Raw genomic sequence first — 15,941 nt, 5'->3', positions numbered from 1 at the left:
TATAGTCTGAGACTCAGGCAAAATGTAAAAAAGAATTTTAAAAAAAATTGCTCAGTTTTGAATGTTTACAGTGTGCCCTTGATGTTTGGGCCGGTTGGGGTCTCTGTGTGCATGTTTTCTTGGTGCTCAGGATCTTGATCCTAATTCTAGCCAATATAGAAACCATCTAATAGATTACATTAGTCTCAAGACAGCCTCTGCCACCACATTAGATCAATCCCTCTGGGCTCCTTTGATCGGCTCCATCACCTAGCGGGGGTGGGGGGTCGTGGTTTGGTCCCGCTTTCGCCATTGTGGTTGATGTGGAGGTTGGGACGGGCTTAGGGTGTCTGGAGAATCCCTAGGGACGTTATCCCTGGAGGGCTTAACCCAGGGGTTGTAGTCATAACCTGGTTAGTGGCTCTGGTTGCTCTTAGAGGGTGTTCTAAGAGCGATCGTGGCTCAAGAGTTGTTGAGTTGTTGTACAAGTTCACCTTGTAATCGGAAGGTTGCCGGTTCGAGCCCCAGCTTGGACAGTCTCAGTCGTTGTGTCCTTGGGCAAGACACTTCACCCGTTGCCTACTGGCGGTGGTCAGAGGGCCCGGTGGCGCCAGTGTCCGGCAGCCTCGCCTCTGTCAGTGTGCCCCAGGGTGGCTGTGGCTACAATATAGCTTGCCATCACCAGTGTGGCAGGCTTGGGGTTCGGGGGTGCTTCGCCTCCGTGCTCTGGCTGGGCCTTGGGTATAGAGTTTGTTTGGGGAGTGTGATTGTGTGTACAGTGTCCATGTATGTCTATCCCTACGTTGGGTGAGTGCTGATTATTTGTATATGTTTGCATGAGGGTGGGAATGCATGTTTGTGTCTGTGTGTGCCTGTTTGTCCGTGTCTATATATGTCAGGTCGGGTCTTACACTCCACCTCTCTGGGAACTCCCAGGCCCTCCAAAGGCCTATCTCCCCTGTGAGTGACAGTTGTAGTGTGTAAGAACACTCAGGTCTCTCTTGAAAAATACAAATTATTAGTATGACAGAAAGGCCAGAAGCATTATTAATAAAAACAAAAATGTTAACCATCTTCCAATAAGTATTTTATTTGTATAGTCATAAAAAAAGTACAAAATCTACAGTGCAAATAAAACACATGAGTATAGGCCAGTTTACTTCTCAACCACAGGGAGGCACTTTAACACCTTCTCATCAACAGGCCAGAAGAATTTATGCAAACACAAGGAAATCTTACTGTGTCGTACCATTCGTAAACACTATGAAGAGCTCCAGTTCATTTAGCAGATGCAAATCTGACAGGCAAGCATTTGAAAATATTACTGTTCTGCTGTGATTGCCATGTGCTTGCTTGTAGCTTCCTTCAGGAGCAGGAATAAGCTTGCAGGGACACTAACCAATACATATTTTAAAAGTAGTTAATAAAGCTCAGAGTCTGATAAAACACACAGTGAGAATACAGGTGTCTGTTTTTCAGTTTGCTGTTTGTACAACAGGTTTAGCTACATTCTTAATAATATGTAAACATTCATTTTCACGAGCCACATGAGCATCAGCTGAGCGTTTGTACCTAAAGTGGCTGTAACAGCTTAAAATATGTAGTAGTGTCAGCTTTTGTGTCAGAATACATGGTGACAGTGAATGCGGCATTTATATGAAACATCAGTGCAGCACTTTCTGTCCAGAAGCACAAACTTGCTTTTTCTTCTGAAAATCAGCGAATGAAAGAAAGGAAAAATACAAAGAAAACTATTATCTCTTATCCCACAAAGGTTGCTTTTTAAAGCAGCCTCAAAAGTTTATATATATATATATATATATATATATATATATATATATATATATATATATATATATACAGAGTTGTGTAAAAATGAATGAATGAATTATAAGCCTGAAATAAACTGGTAGGTTTTATGGTAGAACATCGAAAGTGCAGGTGCACTTCAGGTCTCTGAAGGAGGAGCAGTCAAAGTCAGCCATGAGAGTTTTCTTTCCGGTCTTCTTTGGAAAAAAGGGCAACTGGATACGTATCCTGCTGCTTGGCCTCAGATTTGGAAGTCTGTGGGAAACATAAGAGTAATACAGAACTGTTAAGGTTGATGTTTAGTTTGTGGATTTGACATAACATTTTATACACAGTAACAACTCGCTAGAAGCCTGTTTAAAAGACAACTTTGCCAGACATCCAAACAATGTTGAGATATGGTAAAATCTGAAAACTTCAGACTGTGGAAAAGACTTTTACAAAGAGATGACCCTCTTATCATTATTCCTTCAAGGGATTTTGCTGGGGCTACGTTCTTTAGAAAGTCCTGAGGCTTGTACTATGAAGCAGGATTTGGGCTTATTCAGGTAACGTCAGAGCTAACACTTGTTTTTCAGCGTTATAAAGGTGGTTTGCTTCTCACTGTTGTTTATAGTTATGTAACTTATGCTGCAGACCTAAACCGCTCCAGAGCAGGTTTTTATCAATATTAGAGAGACAAGCAACCCATTTGTACTTGTGAATTCAAATTTGATTTCTGTTTTTATATTTAATCTTCATGTTACTCTCAGACCCTTAAACACTTCCAGAGGCTGCAGGAGAAAGAATAAAAATTAAATTCTAGATTTTTCTGTCTTAATGATAGAGCATTGACCCATTCACTCACACAGTCAGTATTTTTACTGCCTTTCCCTCTTGGCTCAAAATAAATAATTAAGGTAGCAGATCTTTCACACATACATGCATTTTTCCTCCCCATCCACTAGACCACTTCCAGAGATAGTCAGAGTGCAGTCCGTCAGCATCTTGTTGATTGGGTTCATGAAAACTACTTCAGCAACTGTCCTTTGGTTCAGTCTCACTGGACCATTAACCTGAAAAACAAAAATCTCACTGTTTACTTATTAGTCAGTAAAACAATGTAAAAATCTTTGCATGTCCAGTTTTGATTCCAACCTGCTTGAAAATATAAACTACAAATTATACCTTCAGTTTATCCAGCCTCTTTTTTTACCATTAGCAATGCATGAAAAATAAACATGATAGCCCACATCATATAAAATTACAGATACAGGAGTCACATTTCAATCCTTAATGGACAAACACAAAATTTGGTATAGAGACCAAAGCTGCTGAAGATGAACTGTATAAATAGGAACTGACTCATCATCTATATAGGTCAGGCTCAGTTTGACCTATACCAACTTATAGCTAGTTATTTTATTTACTTGTTTTGTGCTACTTTAGCAAGCTTTTATGTATCTAACACACTTGTGAACAAAAACAACAACAAAAAAACAAAAAGAAACATGTCAGTTGTAGCATTATTTGCTCAAAGTCCTCCTTTGGCCAAGAACAGCCTGAAGTAGCTGCTGGCATAGTTGCAGACTTTAGTTTTATATATATATATATATATATATATATATATATATATATATATATATATATATATATATATATTAGAAATTATATTCTATATTTATTTAAAGGCACATAACATAGTTAAGTATAATTATATTATAAGAGTATTTAGAGGAGTATGTATATATTAAGCATAATATATTATTTTATCAACAATCAACAGCAGTCAGCTAATGTGACAGTTGTTCTTCGAACAAAGCAACATAATGATTAAGGAGACACAGAGATGGTAGTTTTTTACTCACTGTGATGGACATAGGAGGATTCAACAGAATGACATCATTCACTGCTAGGTATACATTTCCTGGCTCCAGCTTATCTGTGACTACAGCTGAAATCTTCATGCTGTCAGAGCCTACCATGTGTTTGTGGTACACCAAGAAGGGGACCAAGATAGGAATGGACAGATCTGGAGCAGACAGAGGGAGTGAGAGACAATTATAGTTGTTGCAGTCCCCCCCCCCCCCCCGGACAAATAAATAAAAACACTTGTGAGAAACTCCTCAGCAATTTACCCACCTCTCCCAGGTTGCAGTGTCTCTTCCTTTGTCTCAGTCTGGATGTTTTCAACCGGTGAGCCATTGTATCTCATGGCCTGGACGCTGATCTTGATGGACACAGGCCTGGCAGTGCGGCTCACACTGTTCAGCACCAGCTTCAGACTCACGTCCTGACCGTCCATTGGCTTGGATACCTGCAGCACCACAAATTCAATTCAATTTTATTTATACAGCACCAAATAACAACAACAGTTGCCTCAAGGTGCCTTATATTGTAAAGTAAACCCTACAATAATACATACAGAGAAAATCCCAACAATTATATGACCCCCTATGAGCAAGAACTTTGGTGACAGTGGGAAAGAAAAACTCCCTTTTAACAGGAAGAAACCTCTGGCAGAACCAGGCTCAGGGAGGGGCGGTACCTTATTCCAAATGGCTGCGTGACATTTACTTAATGCAACTGCTTTCTTGTAAAAAAAATAACACAAGAAAACTTTTAGACAAAACAGGTAATGGCTTTTATTTTTATTTTTTTAAACTAAAGTCTAAATAAGTTGTGTGGCATTATTTAAGGTTATCGGATTTGTCATAACCATAAAGTACTGTTGGGATTTACGCAGGCGGCACAGTGAGGAGAAACTCAGATTTTTGACACTGACCCTGTTCGTATGTATTTCTGGGAGTTCTTTTTTTTTGTTAATAGAAAAAATGTTAACAGTGGAAAAAAGGTCACTGCTACATTCGTAAAAAGTAGACAGAAATTCACACAACAAAAGATAAAGGTAAATACTAAAATATATTTAAGATCTACTTGAATAGCTCTAAAAATAAAAACATATATAAGGAACTGAGATGTACCTCTTCAATTCGCATGGATATTTGTGGAAGTGGAAGGATGCTGTTATTTGTATTATTTGTAGTCTCTCTGTTGTTCCCTCCCCTCCCTCCATTCCCAGTTCCATTTGTTGTCCCTCCATTCCCAGTTCCATTTGTTGTTCCTCCATTCCCAGTTCCATTTGTTGTTCCTCCATTCCCAGTTCCATTTGTTGTCCCTCCATTCTGGATTGGATTATTTGTCCCTCTATTGTTCTTTTCCTCTTCATCTCTGGAGTAATCTCTGGTGAGGGCATATCTAAATACAGTTCTCTCCTCATTAGATCCTGTAAGAGTGGAAAGTTTTAGAGTGAGAGTGAAAATTAATTTTGTTAAAGAATTTCTACTGTGTCTTGACCAAAAGGTTTTATTTAACCTTCTTATTAGTATCGAAAAACAGAGAACACAGTCACCAAACCAATTTTTATTTGTAATCTCTTTGCAAATCGCTAGTGAACCGTTAAAACAAGGTTTATATAGTATTTTTTTTAACCGAATACTATCTGTCATTCAAAGAACCAAAGACAGCCTAACTTAGCACCATGGACTGTATATAAAAAGGCGGATGCAACATCCTGTTCTGTTCATGAATTTTAATTTTTGTTGCCATGATGCCAGGTCTCTCTTGGAAATTAGATTTTTAATCTCAATGAGATTTTTTACCTGGATAAATAAAGAACAATTTTTTTTTACACTACCACTCTGTTGATCTGTGACCTTAATTAACATTTTGGCCTCACATGCTCATTTCAGGATTTATGTGACACATCAAAATGCTCATTTTATAAATAGGGGTGGTATAACAGTGGTAACTTCTGACTGACAAATCATTACCAGTGTCATGTCCCTTGTGAGATCTACTTTCATAATATCAGGATGGTAAAGAACAAAATTCTCCATTTAAGTCTTCAAGAAACACGTCTTTTAGGTGAACCCACCTTCCTTGTACTTGTAGCTGTCTGTGATGTCCAGCCTTGTGTTGGAGCCAACAGCCTTGGTGGAGATATTCTGTCCGATTCTCTTGGTGTCAGAGAAAATATTCACCATTGTGCCATCAGCTTTACACTGCCAGGACACAAAGAAAGAAACACGATAGAAACCAAAATTTGAAATAATAAATATTGCTATTATACTAAAGGCTGCTCCTCTTTTGGTGCTGCTAACTATGTTATTTGTGGATTTATATAGTACAGCTCTGTTCACTAACCAGCCAGTCAATGCAGTCAGCATTGACCATAGCATAAACAAATGGGGCATCATATTTTAGATCGGTTTCTCCATTCAGGATGGCTTTGACTGAGGCTGGACCGCAGCAGTATGCACCTGCAAAAGGACAAGCAAGAAAAGCCATCGGATGAACATTAAATAAAGAAACATGCTTTACTAATACAGAGTAGTTTTTATTCTAACTTCATGGCACTAAATATGGAACTTTCTAACCATGGAGCTGCCATCACTAACAGCACTGAAAAGAAATCACACAATCGAATATCACATTCAAAAACAATACTTAAAAATTGTTGGTATATTTACTGGCAAAAAATGAATAGTTACAGTAGGAAAAGAAAAGTCATTAGACAAAGGAAGAAAATCTGAGGAGACAAGAGTTCATACCATCGCTCTTCTCCTGTGGCGTTGGATCCAGAACTTGCCAGCCGTCATATTTACCATCTTTTCCCAGGTCAGTTCGGGTCATCCAGCACTCTAACCAGACATGATAGTTCCTGAAACATAAACATGACACAAAATTCTGATGTTGGAGTCAGTGGAAACACAACAGTGGCTTTAAAAACTCGAGAACATGGCAAAGAAGGCTGGGTGATTCACTTCAATTCAATTGAATTTTATTTATATAGCACCAAATCACAACAACAGTTGAATCAAGGAACGTTATATTGTAAGGTAAACACCAACCCTACCCTAAGCTTGAGAAATGGCACCATAAATCACACTAAGGACATTCTTTCTATTGACAGATTAAAAGCTTTCAGACAAAGTCACCACTCCCAAAGCATACAAGACATACTTTGTAAAACCACAGTGAAGATTAAAGGCCTTTTTGGCTTTTGGACACAATTTTATTTGTCCTCTTTTATGCAGTCTGACTTATCAAGAACAAGATGGTGGTTGAGTACTAATAAAACAGAAAAAAACAGCAAAACCTTTTGAAAGTCAACCCTGTAGCTCTATAGCATTTCTGCTGTTTGTTTTTCCAAAACCACTGAAAAATAATTGGATAAATTATAGTTTGTTGTATATAGTGCCTCTCTGTTTTTTAAATTAACCTTATTTAGTTCTGTGAGAAACTAAGACTGTACAATGCTCAGGGAAACTCTCTCTCTCCCTCTGTGTGTGTGTGTATGTGTGTGTGTGTGTACAAAGGAACTGTTCAACTCTTTACCACAGAATTTAGTTCTGATCTGTATCTCTCTCTGTTTGCTTTCTCAATATAAGCCATATGAGCTTGTGTCATCTTACCAGACACTGTCCTTGGTCTCTTTCTCTCTCACTCCATAGTCAGCATGGTACACATCAATGATCAGATTCTTGTTGCTGTCGTGAGCTGACTGGTAGTTGGTGACCACACGGCATGGGATGCCCAGCAGACGCATTACTGGAAATACAAACATTAAAAAAACAGATTTTTTAAAAATGTGATATTTGTCAAATTGTACATTAGTTTAGCATCTTATTGTTAAATGTTGTTGCACTGGCCTAGTGATGGAAAGTTATAAGGAAAAGACAAATCAGTAAACCACTAAAGCTATGGCTTACCAGACTTTTAGTGTAATCCTATATTAGCACTAGAAAATTGGCAATTGTAAACAAACTTGAGACTTTGGTACATATACCTTGCTAGGACCCTTTTGCCTCCACAATTGCCTTTATTCTTCATACATATATTCAACAAAATGACAGAGACATTCCTCAGAAATTCAGAACTGTTCTAATCCACTGTGGTCATATAGCAAGGGACATGGTCAGTGGCAACCCTCAGGTAGGCTGTGGCATTTAAATGATGCTCAGTTGGTAAATTGGACAAAGTCTGCAAAGAAAATATCCCAGACACCATTGCTCCACAAGTACCAGCCAGAACCGTTGATACAAACGAGGACAGATGTCATATCGCATGTGTTTCAGGTTTAATTAATATTCTTTGATTTATTGTTGCTCATGGGTCTGGTTCTCTTTATGGTTTTCTGCTTATGTTATACTTATAGTTTCTACACTTCAGGTCTCTGTATAGTTTTATTGTAGTGAGTGGTTATTTGAGTTATTTTTTTCCCTGTTATTAGCTTGAAGCCATTATCCTCTGATGGCTATCATCAACAAGGCATTTTCACCCAGAGAACTGCTGCTTATTGAGTTTCTCTTTTAAGGACTTTAAACCTTAGAAATGTTTGTAAAAAAATATTCCAGTAGATCAGCAGTTTTTGAAATACTCAGACCAGCCGACTGGTAGGATCAACCACGTAACATTTAAAGTCACTTAAATGTGAAGGTTCTCAGTCATCCAGGTGTTGCAACCTTTCTCTCAATTCTGATGCAGTTTGAACTTTAGCAGGTCTTCCTTACCATGTCCATCCAGCCATCCTTTCTCCTTTGCTTATCTGATTCAGGGTCGCAGGGGGGCTGGAGCCTACCCCACCTGCCATAGAGTGAGAGGCAGGGTACACCCTGTGAAGGTTGCCAGTCTATCGCAGAGCACCTTCGCCATGTCTATAGGCCATTAAGTTTTTGAGTTATTGCCCTGTGATTGGCTGATTAAATATTTGGATGAATAAACATCAGGTATACCCAGCAAAGTTGATAATGTATGTAAACTGAAGGCCCTGCCATATAAGGCAGCTTATTTCTTATTTCTCATTTCACTTGCCTAAACACATACTGTATATATAACAGATATTTAGGTATGTATTCATATTACCCACCTAAATAGATACTGTATGTAAGTGAGGACTTGCAGAGTTAGTCAGTACCTGAACACATCACTCCTGCAAATACCCAGCACTGTCCATATTTGACTGGGTGGCAGCCGATGTTATACCAACGCTTGAGGATGGGATAGCTGCCAGACCAGTGAGAGGGTATAGTTCCACCCCAGAATGGAGCTGACCACCGTCCCTCCAGGACACCACAGTCATCAATACTGTTGATCTGGAGCAAAACAGGAAAACAAAGGTGAGTGAGTGAGTGAGCTTTGGCTCCCCTCAAAATTACTATAAAGCATTAATTAACAAAAGGTTTTGTTAATTAATGCTTTATAGTAATGCTTTATAATTAATGTGTTATTTTGTTTATGATGCCTTTTAAACGTTATGTAAAATGCTTTAAATTACCTTCTTGGTGAACCTTGCAGTGCAAATACAGTACATCTGTCCAAAACACATGTATATACATAAATATCTTACCATGGCGCTGACCACACGGCTGACGTAGATGGGGTTACAGCGAGCAGAAACGTCATTAGCTGCATTTGCCAGGTGTTTGGGGTTGACATCCAACATCTTAAGACAAATCTTCATCATGTCCTCTTCAAACTAGACAGGAAGAGAGCATCTTATCTTAAACTACAGTGCTGTAGGTTATTCGTACTTAATGGCAGAGTCAAAAATAATCGAAGCATTTACATTAACTAATTAATTCTAAAGTAAAATATTAACTTGAAGCAGCTAATATCTAAAAATGTCACTAGTCTATACTTCATAATAGCATGTTAATAATGACCTACAGTAGTCTCACACCATATAAATATATGTCTCTCCGATTAAGGAGTTACACCTACAAGCCATTAACAGTGACCATCTTTTTTGCGCCTCTACCATATTGAACAATAGAACTCTTAGAATAAAAGACTGATTGGTAAAAACATGATTAATGTGGTACTTTTCGGTTTCGATTTATCAAACCTAGAATCACAAATCCACTAAGCCTACACAGTGTGTGTGTGTTTGTACCTGCCCAAAGTCCCAGTTAATAGATGTGATGTAGTTCCCACTTCCTTTGTAGATTATACCACGTTCATTCATCACAAACTCCTGTCTCTCTTTCTCATCCTGCATAAACACTGAATCATCTACAGAGGCGGGAATAGGGATAACCACATGAGACAGACGGATTAATGGATGGATAATAGTGGTTTTAAGGAAAACAACAGCAACAGATGAACAGTGCTGGAGAGCCTGGAAAACAGGTCGGCAGATAGAAAGATAACTTACCAGAACACCAGGGATTGAAGAGCACAACCAGTTCTGCCAACAACGTTTCCTCATCCCTATGTCTGGCGGTTAAGTTGTACTTTCCGATTGGAGTGTCAGCTGGGGGGGTAATGGTCAAATTCAAGGAGCCTGTTGGTGGGTTGGATCCCTTCTCTAGCTCCACTTTCCACACTGCCTTTGCTGATGGCGAACGCTGGATTCTGTCTGGCATACCGAAGCATGACTTTGTTCCCAGGTCCTCAGATGGATTTTCTCCTGTAGAGAGGATTCACAGAGATCATAGATGTGACAATATAATACCAACAATACAATACTCTGTAACTACAGAGTGTACATGAAAGACAGACATCATTAACCAGTGTGAGTTACACCTGAATCATTTCCAGTAGTCAACACAGGGCAAATGACAAGATTTTACTGCATGAAAATGTTCCCAAACACACTGTCAATGCAGAAAAAGTATATCTTCATAGAAAAACACATAATAGAACAAAATTAATAGACTGTCCCATTTTGATGGAGAATAGAATAAATGACAGCCAACCTTTAAAAAACAATCATTGAAAGCTACTTAAAACTAGAAGAAGGCTTGCCTAATAGAGTTCAGGCTGCATCGAGGAACAGAGGTGGCCATACCGAATACTGATTTTCAAACTCAGAATTGTAAAAATTTTCATTTCATTGCTGTATTTCCCAGGAGTGGCTCAAGACTTTTTCACAGTACCCAATGCTCATTTTGAATTTGATTGCAACAGAAGGCTGAAAGATAGTTTAAAAGACAAACAGTGGTCATATCCAACTGTGCTAACTGGCAAAACACCTTTAAGTAAAGCTTAGTTTATTTAGCCTTTCACTTATGTGTCATGTCTGGCTTTTTCCTCACCCTTTCAATTTTTGCCACACCCTCATGGGTTTCACCTGATATTATTTCTCCTGATTGCCCAATTAGTTTTTTTTTTTTTTAATTCCATCAGCTCATTAGTAAAACCTGCTTTTTGTTGGGAATACCTGATTCTGGTTCCTGTGTTTGGGTCCTCTTTTTAAACTACACTTAACCACATGTAGCTGTTATTTATTATTTAAATTTATATTTTGTATTGATTTTCACAAAATTCTTCATATGTATCCATACAGATCTTTCAAAAATGTTAATGTCAATAATAAAAATAACAGCAACAAAAAAACCAGAGAAAACAAAAGTAAGCAAACATGAACAAACTCCTGTTGATACATGGAAATCAATATTCAAACATCTCTTTTATTTAGTGTCACAACTGCAAACTAAATATTTAAATTTAAAAAATATAAATTCAAATTATATAAACCAAACATGCACAGTTTGCAGCTATCAATTCCTCAGACTGACTTTCTCCTGGATCAAAACCTTTCCAGAGCTCAAAAAGGGTGCCTTCAATGGGCTTGGAGGTTTTTGCTTTGAGTCCCAACTAGGGCTGTCAGCGTTAATCGCGTTAAAATGACGTTAACGCCAAATCCACATTAACACAGCATATCCCCATTAACGAGTTAACGCGGATCACCCTTTGTGTGGGGCTGCCGGTGTTGGGAAGGTTACTTTTAAAATGTATTCCACTACAGATTACAGAATACATGCCCCAAAATGTATTTTGTAACGTATTCCATTACATTACTCAATGAGAGTAACGTATTCTAAATACTTTGGATTTCTTAATATATTATCATGCTTTTTACAACTACATGAATGTACTATTGCTGTGTGATGTATTACTATTACTGAAGGTTACTCGCCATACCAATACCAACTAGATTTTTAAATCTTAATATAAAATGAGTAACAGTAGGGTGGACATTAGGTAAGGCTGCGCTTTTTGCAACGATCTCGTATAGAAAACTGTTTTTCGTGTATATAAAACAGGTCCTCTGGCTAATACGTCAGGTTCCGTGTCGAGTTCATAGCCGAAAACTAGCTTTACTTTGTTGTCTGGGTCGACTTTGCTAGCGAGAGACAGAGAGAGGCGTTGAAAGGCTGCTCCAATGGAACTTGTTGTTTCGGAGGAAAACACGAACACAGTGTAGAATAGAGTCTTAATAGCTTACTTACAACTGGCCAATACTGCCCATGAAGCTACATTGTTTAGGGCTATGCCTGTAACACTGTGCCTATTGCCTTCATATTAAATAATTTTTGAACAATAATTAAAAAAAATATTTCGTCACATCATTATGCGGATAGCAAGTAGAGGTGACATGGGCCGCGAGATTGAGACACAGACATTAGAGCCTTTTAATGCGTGTTTTGTTTGGGTTTCCACTGGCGTGGAATTACCAAGGATAGAGAGGGCATAGCCTAACATATGAAACAGGAAAAGACCGCCGTGTAATCCATTTATTTCAACAGAGTAACACCACCTTTTTAAACGGTAACTGTAACAGAATACAGTTACTCATATTTTGTATTTTAAATACGCAACGTTTGTACATGTATTCCGTTACTCGCCAACACTGCGCTAATACGTTAATCAAGCTACCCGCGCTAACCCGTTGACGCAGTCCAGCCCAACACAAAGGGTGATCCGCATTAACCCGTTAACGGAGATATGCCGAGTTAACGCGGTGTTGGCGTTAATTGACGGTGATTAACGGTGACAGCCCTAGTCAACAGCTTTGGGTCAGTAAATGTTTGTTCAGTGCCCATCAAACAGCATCTTCTGTACACTTTGGACATATTTTTTATTATAAGGATTTAACTTGGGAGGGTTTACATACAATATGTTTGCATTTTTTACAAAAAAACAAACAAAAAAACATTATTTAATGGTGGACCAACCTGTTACTGCTGTAAAGGTGAGCGGGTAAAGATTGGGGTTGAACGGCTGTGTCAGTTCAACTTTCACGGTGAACCGCTGGCCTCGCCTCACAATCAGCTGATCCTTTGAGATTTTTTTGGTGCCATGTTCTGTGTTGTTTGTCTCACAGTTGAGATTCACTCCTTTAAAAACTGCAAGAAATGTAAAATAAAATATAGAAATGTTAACTGTGAACAAAAATATCTGAAAGTCAGGTCACAAAGTGAAGTCTTTATTTTAATAAACTTATTTTTAATGGCATGACACTTTAAAAAACAAACAAACAAAAAATAAAAGAAAAAGACCCATATCTGTAGTCTCCTGATACATTTTAACTTGGTTTCCTGGAAAGATTTGCAACTGAAGGATGCAAAAGGCTTTAAGCTTGCTACACCGATACCATCTCTATGCTAAAATAGATGAAGATTTTAGTGACCTCGATTCACCTCAAAAAACTGCCTCAGCTTGTCAAAAGTCTCAATTCTATCTAGCAATTTGGTGACAGGAACCCAGGGCAAGGCAAGGTGGAGATAAAACTATTTAAACACTGTCATGGGAGTCATCCAAACGTCACAAAGTTGAAGTTACATGTCAGGAAAAATATGCATGGATTGGGCATGCCTCAACAGGGCAGAATCAGTGATGAACACATTGCTCGTGTCTCAACCAAACCCCAACAGCATGGTAATAAAAACAAAACACAAACCTCACATTTAAGGCCTACGGGTATGTTCAGGAGAACAGGTGAATCCATAGAAAAGCACTGCACTGACAAGTAACATGGAAAACTGAGACACAATTCATAAAAACACTTACCGTAAGCACAAAATAGTGAGGTTTGGAGAGACTATCTTAACACTTTGTCTTTTTCTATATTGATATGAGAAATACTTTTCACAGTCAAACTTTTAATTTTAATGTTAGGAAACAAGATTGAACAGGTTCTCAGTGTGTTTGAAATGAAAAGTGAATTTATAACTTTTTGTTAGGAGAGATGAAGTTTTTTAGATTTCGTGGTGGGTGAGTTTGGTTTGGGTGTGTGTGAGGGAGGGAAAAATGCACACACCTGCTTTCATATTGTAGTTAACTGTCTACATTTTGTCACTATTACTCACATTTTTAACAAGGGTGTACAGTAAGAAAAAACCCCCAAAACTATAAACTTTCTTTAGATTTATTAAACTTATAAATCTACAGCATGTAGAGTTCTCCCCTTGGGTAGAGAAATTTATACACATTTTTTTTTACTAAACATACATGAAGGTTGGCCTGAAATACACACTGAAACACCTGAGAGAGGGAATGCATTTAAGGGACTTCTCCTTAATATCTATACAAAGTTTTGGCTGTCTGTGACATTAAAGTCAGTCTGTGAACGCTTTCTAAATATTTTCACATACATTTTTTTTTGCAGTGCCTACAAGTTTGCCTAAGTTCATATTTATATTTCTAACACAGTCTCATTGATATCTTAAAATTTTAGATCTTTAATTCAAACAGTTTCCAGAGCTGCTAAATGTTACTTTGTTCCTTCTAGAATCTCAGTTGCCTTACATCTGTCTGCACTGCACAATTGAAAAACAAAAAAGACGATGTGTTTATCTTTTGAAACTGGCCTGTCTTCAATATTGATCTTTTTAAATCTATTAATCCTGAAACATGTCACTGTATTTGTATACTGTATATTTTATTTGCACCAGTTTGTGCAGATAATGCCACTCGAGTGCCGGAAAATATGGCAACTAAACTTTTTTAGGTTTGAAGACGTTTCTATAGTTCTAAAACAATCTGATGGAGGGTGTCACATATTGGAGGTGGTCCTGGATGGGAGGCAAAACATCACGCGCACTAATATTTTGATATTTATGATTATTTATAGATGCCTTCCGAATAAAAAAAACAAACATAACCACAACAATCTAATATATGATTCAAAAACAACTGCTCTTACGCCCATGTAATGGGCACTTGAGTACGAAACTCGAACTGATTATGGGGGCATCGATCGAATTTAGAAGGTGTTCCAGATTTCCTGAACTAAATTTTCTGCCAAACTGGCCTGAATCTGAAACTTTGGATTAACTTCAACTTGCAAAACATATATTTGAATTTCCAGGTTGACACATGATGACCACAGACATGTTGTCGTGTATGTAAAGAGAATAAACTGCAAAAATCCTGTTTAATGTGTCAATGTGAGCTTTTCACACAACATTCTCTGGCATGTACTTTCTGAAGACTGTTGTTGTAAGGCATTCATTTCTATTTGCCAGCACCTGCAAGTAAGATTTCTAGAAACTGGGAGAACTGAGGTCATGCAAGCTAAGTGTATAACACGATTTTATTTTAACTCTATAAAAACTTTGAAATAGGTGCAAACTTTTCTAAAACTCTTGTCAAATGCAATCCTGCTTTTGACAAGACTATTTAACTGTTATTATTTAAATTAAACAATTTAATTTAAATTAGAATACATTAAGTCCTTAAAGATATGATGATAAACTTCAGTTAATATATGTCTAAAAGGTAATGTACTTACTTGACTGTTTGGTCTCCGATGTCATCTTTCTAGACTTTCCACAGCAGTTCAGATACAATGAGAAGCTCTCTGGCTGGGACTCAGCACCACACTGACAGGTGGTTGAGCCCTGATTTATTTTAAACCAGCTGCCACACCCAGCCCCAGGTCACCCAGTTTACATTACACAAACTAGATGAACCATTTCCTCCCTGTTCAAAAAGCCACCCACACAAACACACACATAGGATAATATGATGCTGCAGTGCATTACATTCTTTTTCCTTTGAATTATTAGCGCGTTTCTGAATATCCTAAGTGTATTTTATAGTGCTATCTAATTTGTGTAAATAATAAGTCTGGATAAGGCAACATGCTGATCCAGGGTTTTTTTTTCGCTAGTTCCATCTCTAATTAAATACAACAGATTGTTCATTTTCTAAATGATGATTCTAATTAGAGTCTAAAAGGAATATGAATTTTAGTGATATGTAACTGAGAGATTGGTTATTAAGCCTAGTTTCAGAAAGCTAAGATAACTGTGTTTTTCTGCGCAAGGCTTCAAAATTGGGACTTCATAAAATCAGGTGACATGACAGTGGCACGTCCCTTT

At 37.8% G+C, this 15,941-nt stretch overlaps 1 protein-coding gene across 1 annotated transcript; it reads right to left on the bottom strand.

The window, feature by feature from the left end:
* Positions 1-1,817: 1,817 nt before the first annotated feature.
* Positions 1,818-15,482, bottom strand: LOC120716443 (protein-glutamine gamma-glutamyltransferase 5-like). The gene is made up of 15 exons (XM_040003993.1): positions 15,350-15,482; positions 12,792-12,962; positions 9,986-10,240; positions 9,725-9,843; positions 9,179-9,307; positions 8,747-8,924; positions 7,245-7,380; positions 6,381-6,490; positions 5,974-6,089; positions 5,705-5,831; positions 4,752-5,053; positions 3,910-4,084; positions 3,636-3,799; positions 2,710-2,843; positions 1,818-2,043 (listed from the first exon to the last, which is right to left on the bottom strand). Exons 1-15 carry the CDS (start codon positions 15,372-15,374, stop codon positions 1,896-1,898), a joined length of 2,289 nt encoding a protein of 762 aa, XP_039859927.1. The 5' UTR covers positions 15,375-15,482; the 3' UTR covers positions 1,818-1,895.
* Between the last annotated feature and the right edge of the window lie 459 nt (positions 15,483-15,941).

Source organism: Simochromis diagramma, unplaced genomic scaffold, assembly GCF_900408965.1.
Source record: "Simochromis diagramma unplaced genomic scaffold, fSimDia1.1 OVJJ01000320.1, whole genome shotgun sequence".
NCBI classification, from domain to species: domain Eukaryota; kingdom Metazoa; phylum Chordata; class Actinopteri; order Cichliformes; family Cichlidae; genus Simochromis; species Simochromis diagramma.
The sequence above is the reverse complement of the archived record's forward strand: the minus strand, read 5'-3'. Positions and strand labels throughout refer to the sequence as shown.

Excerpts from the sequence above, each read along its gene's own strand:
- LOC120716443 (XM_040003993.1), bottom strand. The coding sequence starts at position 15,374 with ATGACATCGGAGACCAAACAGTCAA. Across the intron at positions 7,381-8,746 it reads TGCAGGAGTGATGTGTTCAG|TAATGCGTCTGCTGGGCATC; the intron begins GTACTGACTAAC and ends TTGTATTTCCAG. Across the intron at positions 6,491-7,244 it reads GAGACCAAGGACAGTGTCTG|GAACTATCATGTCTGGTTAG; the intron begins GTAAGATGACAC and ends TTTATGTTTCAG.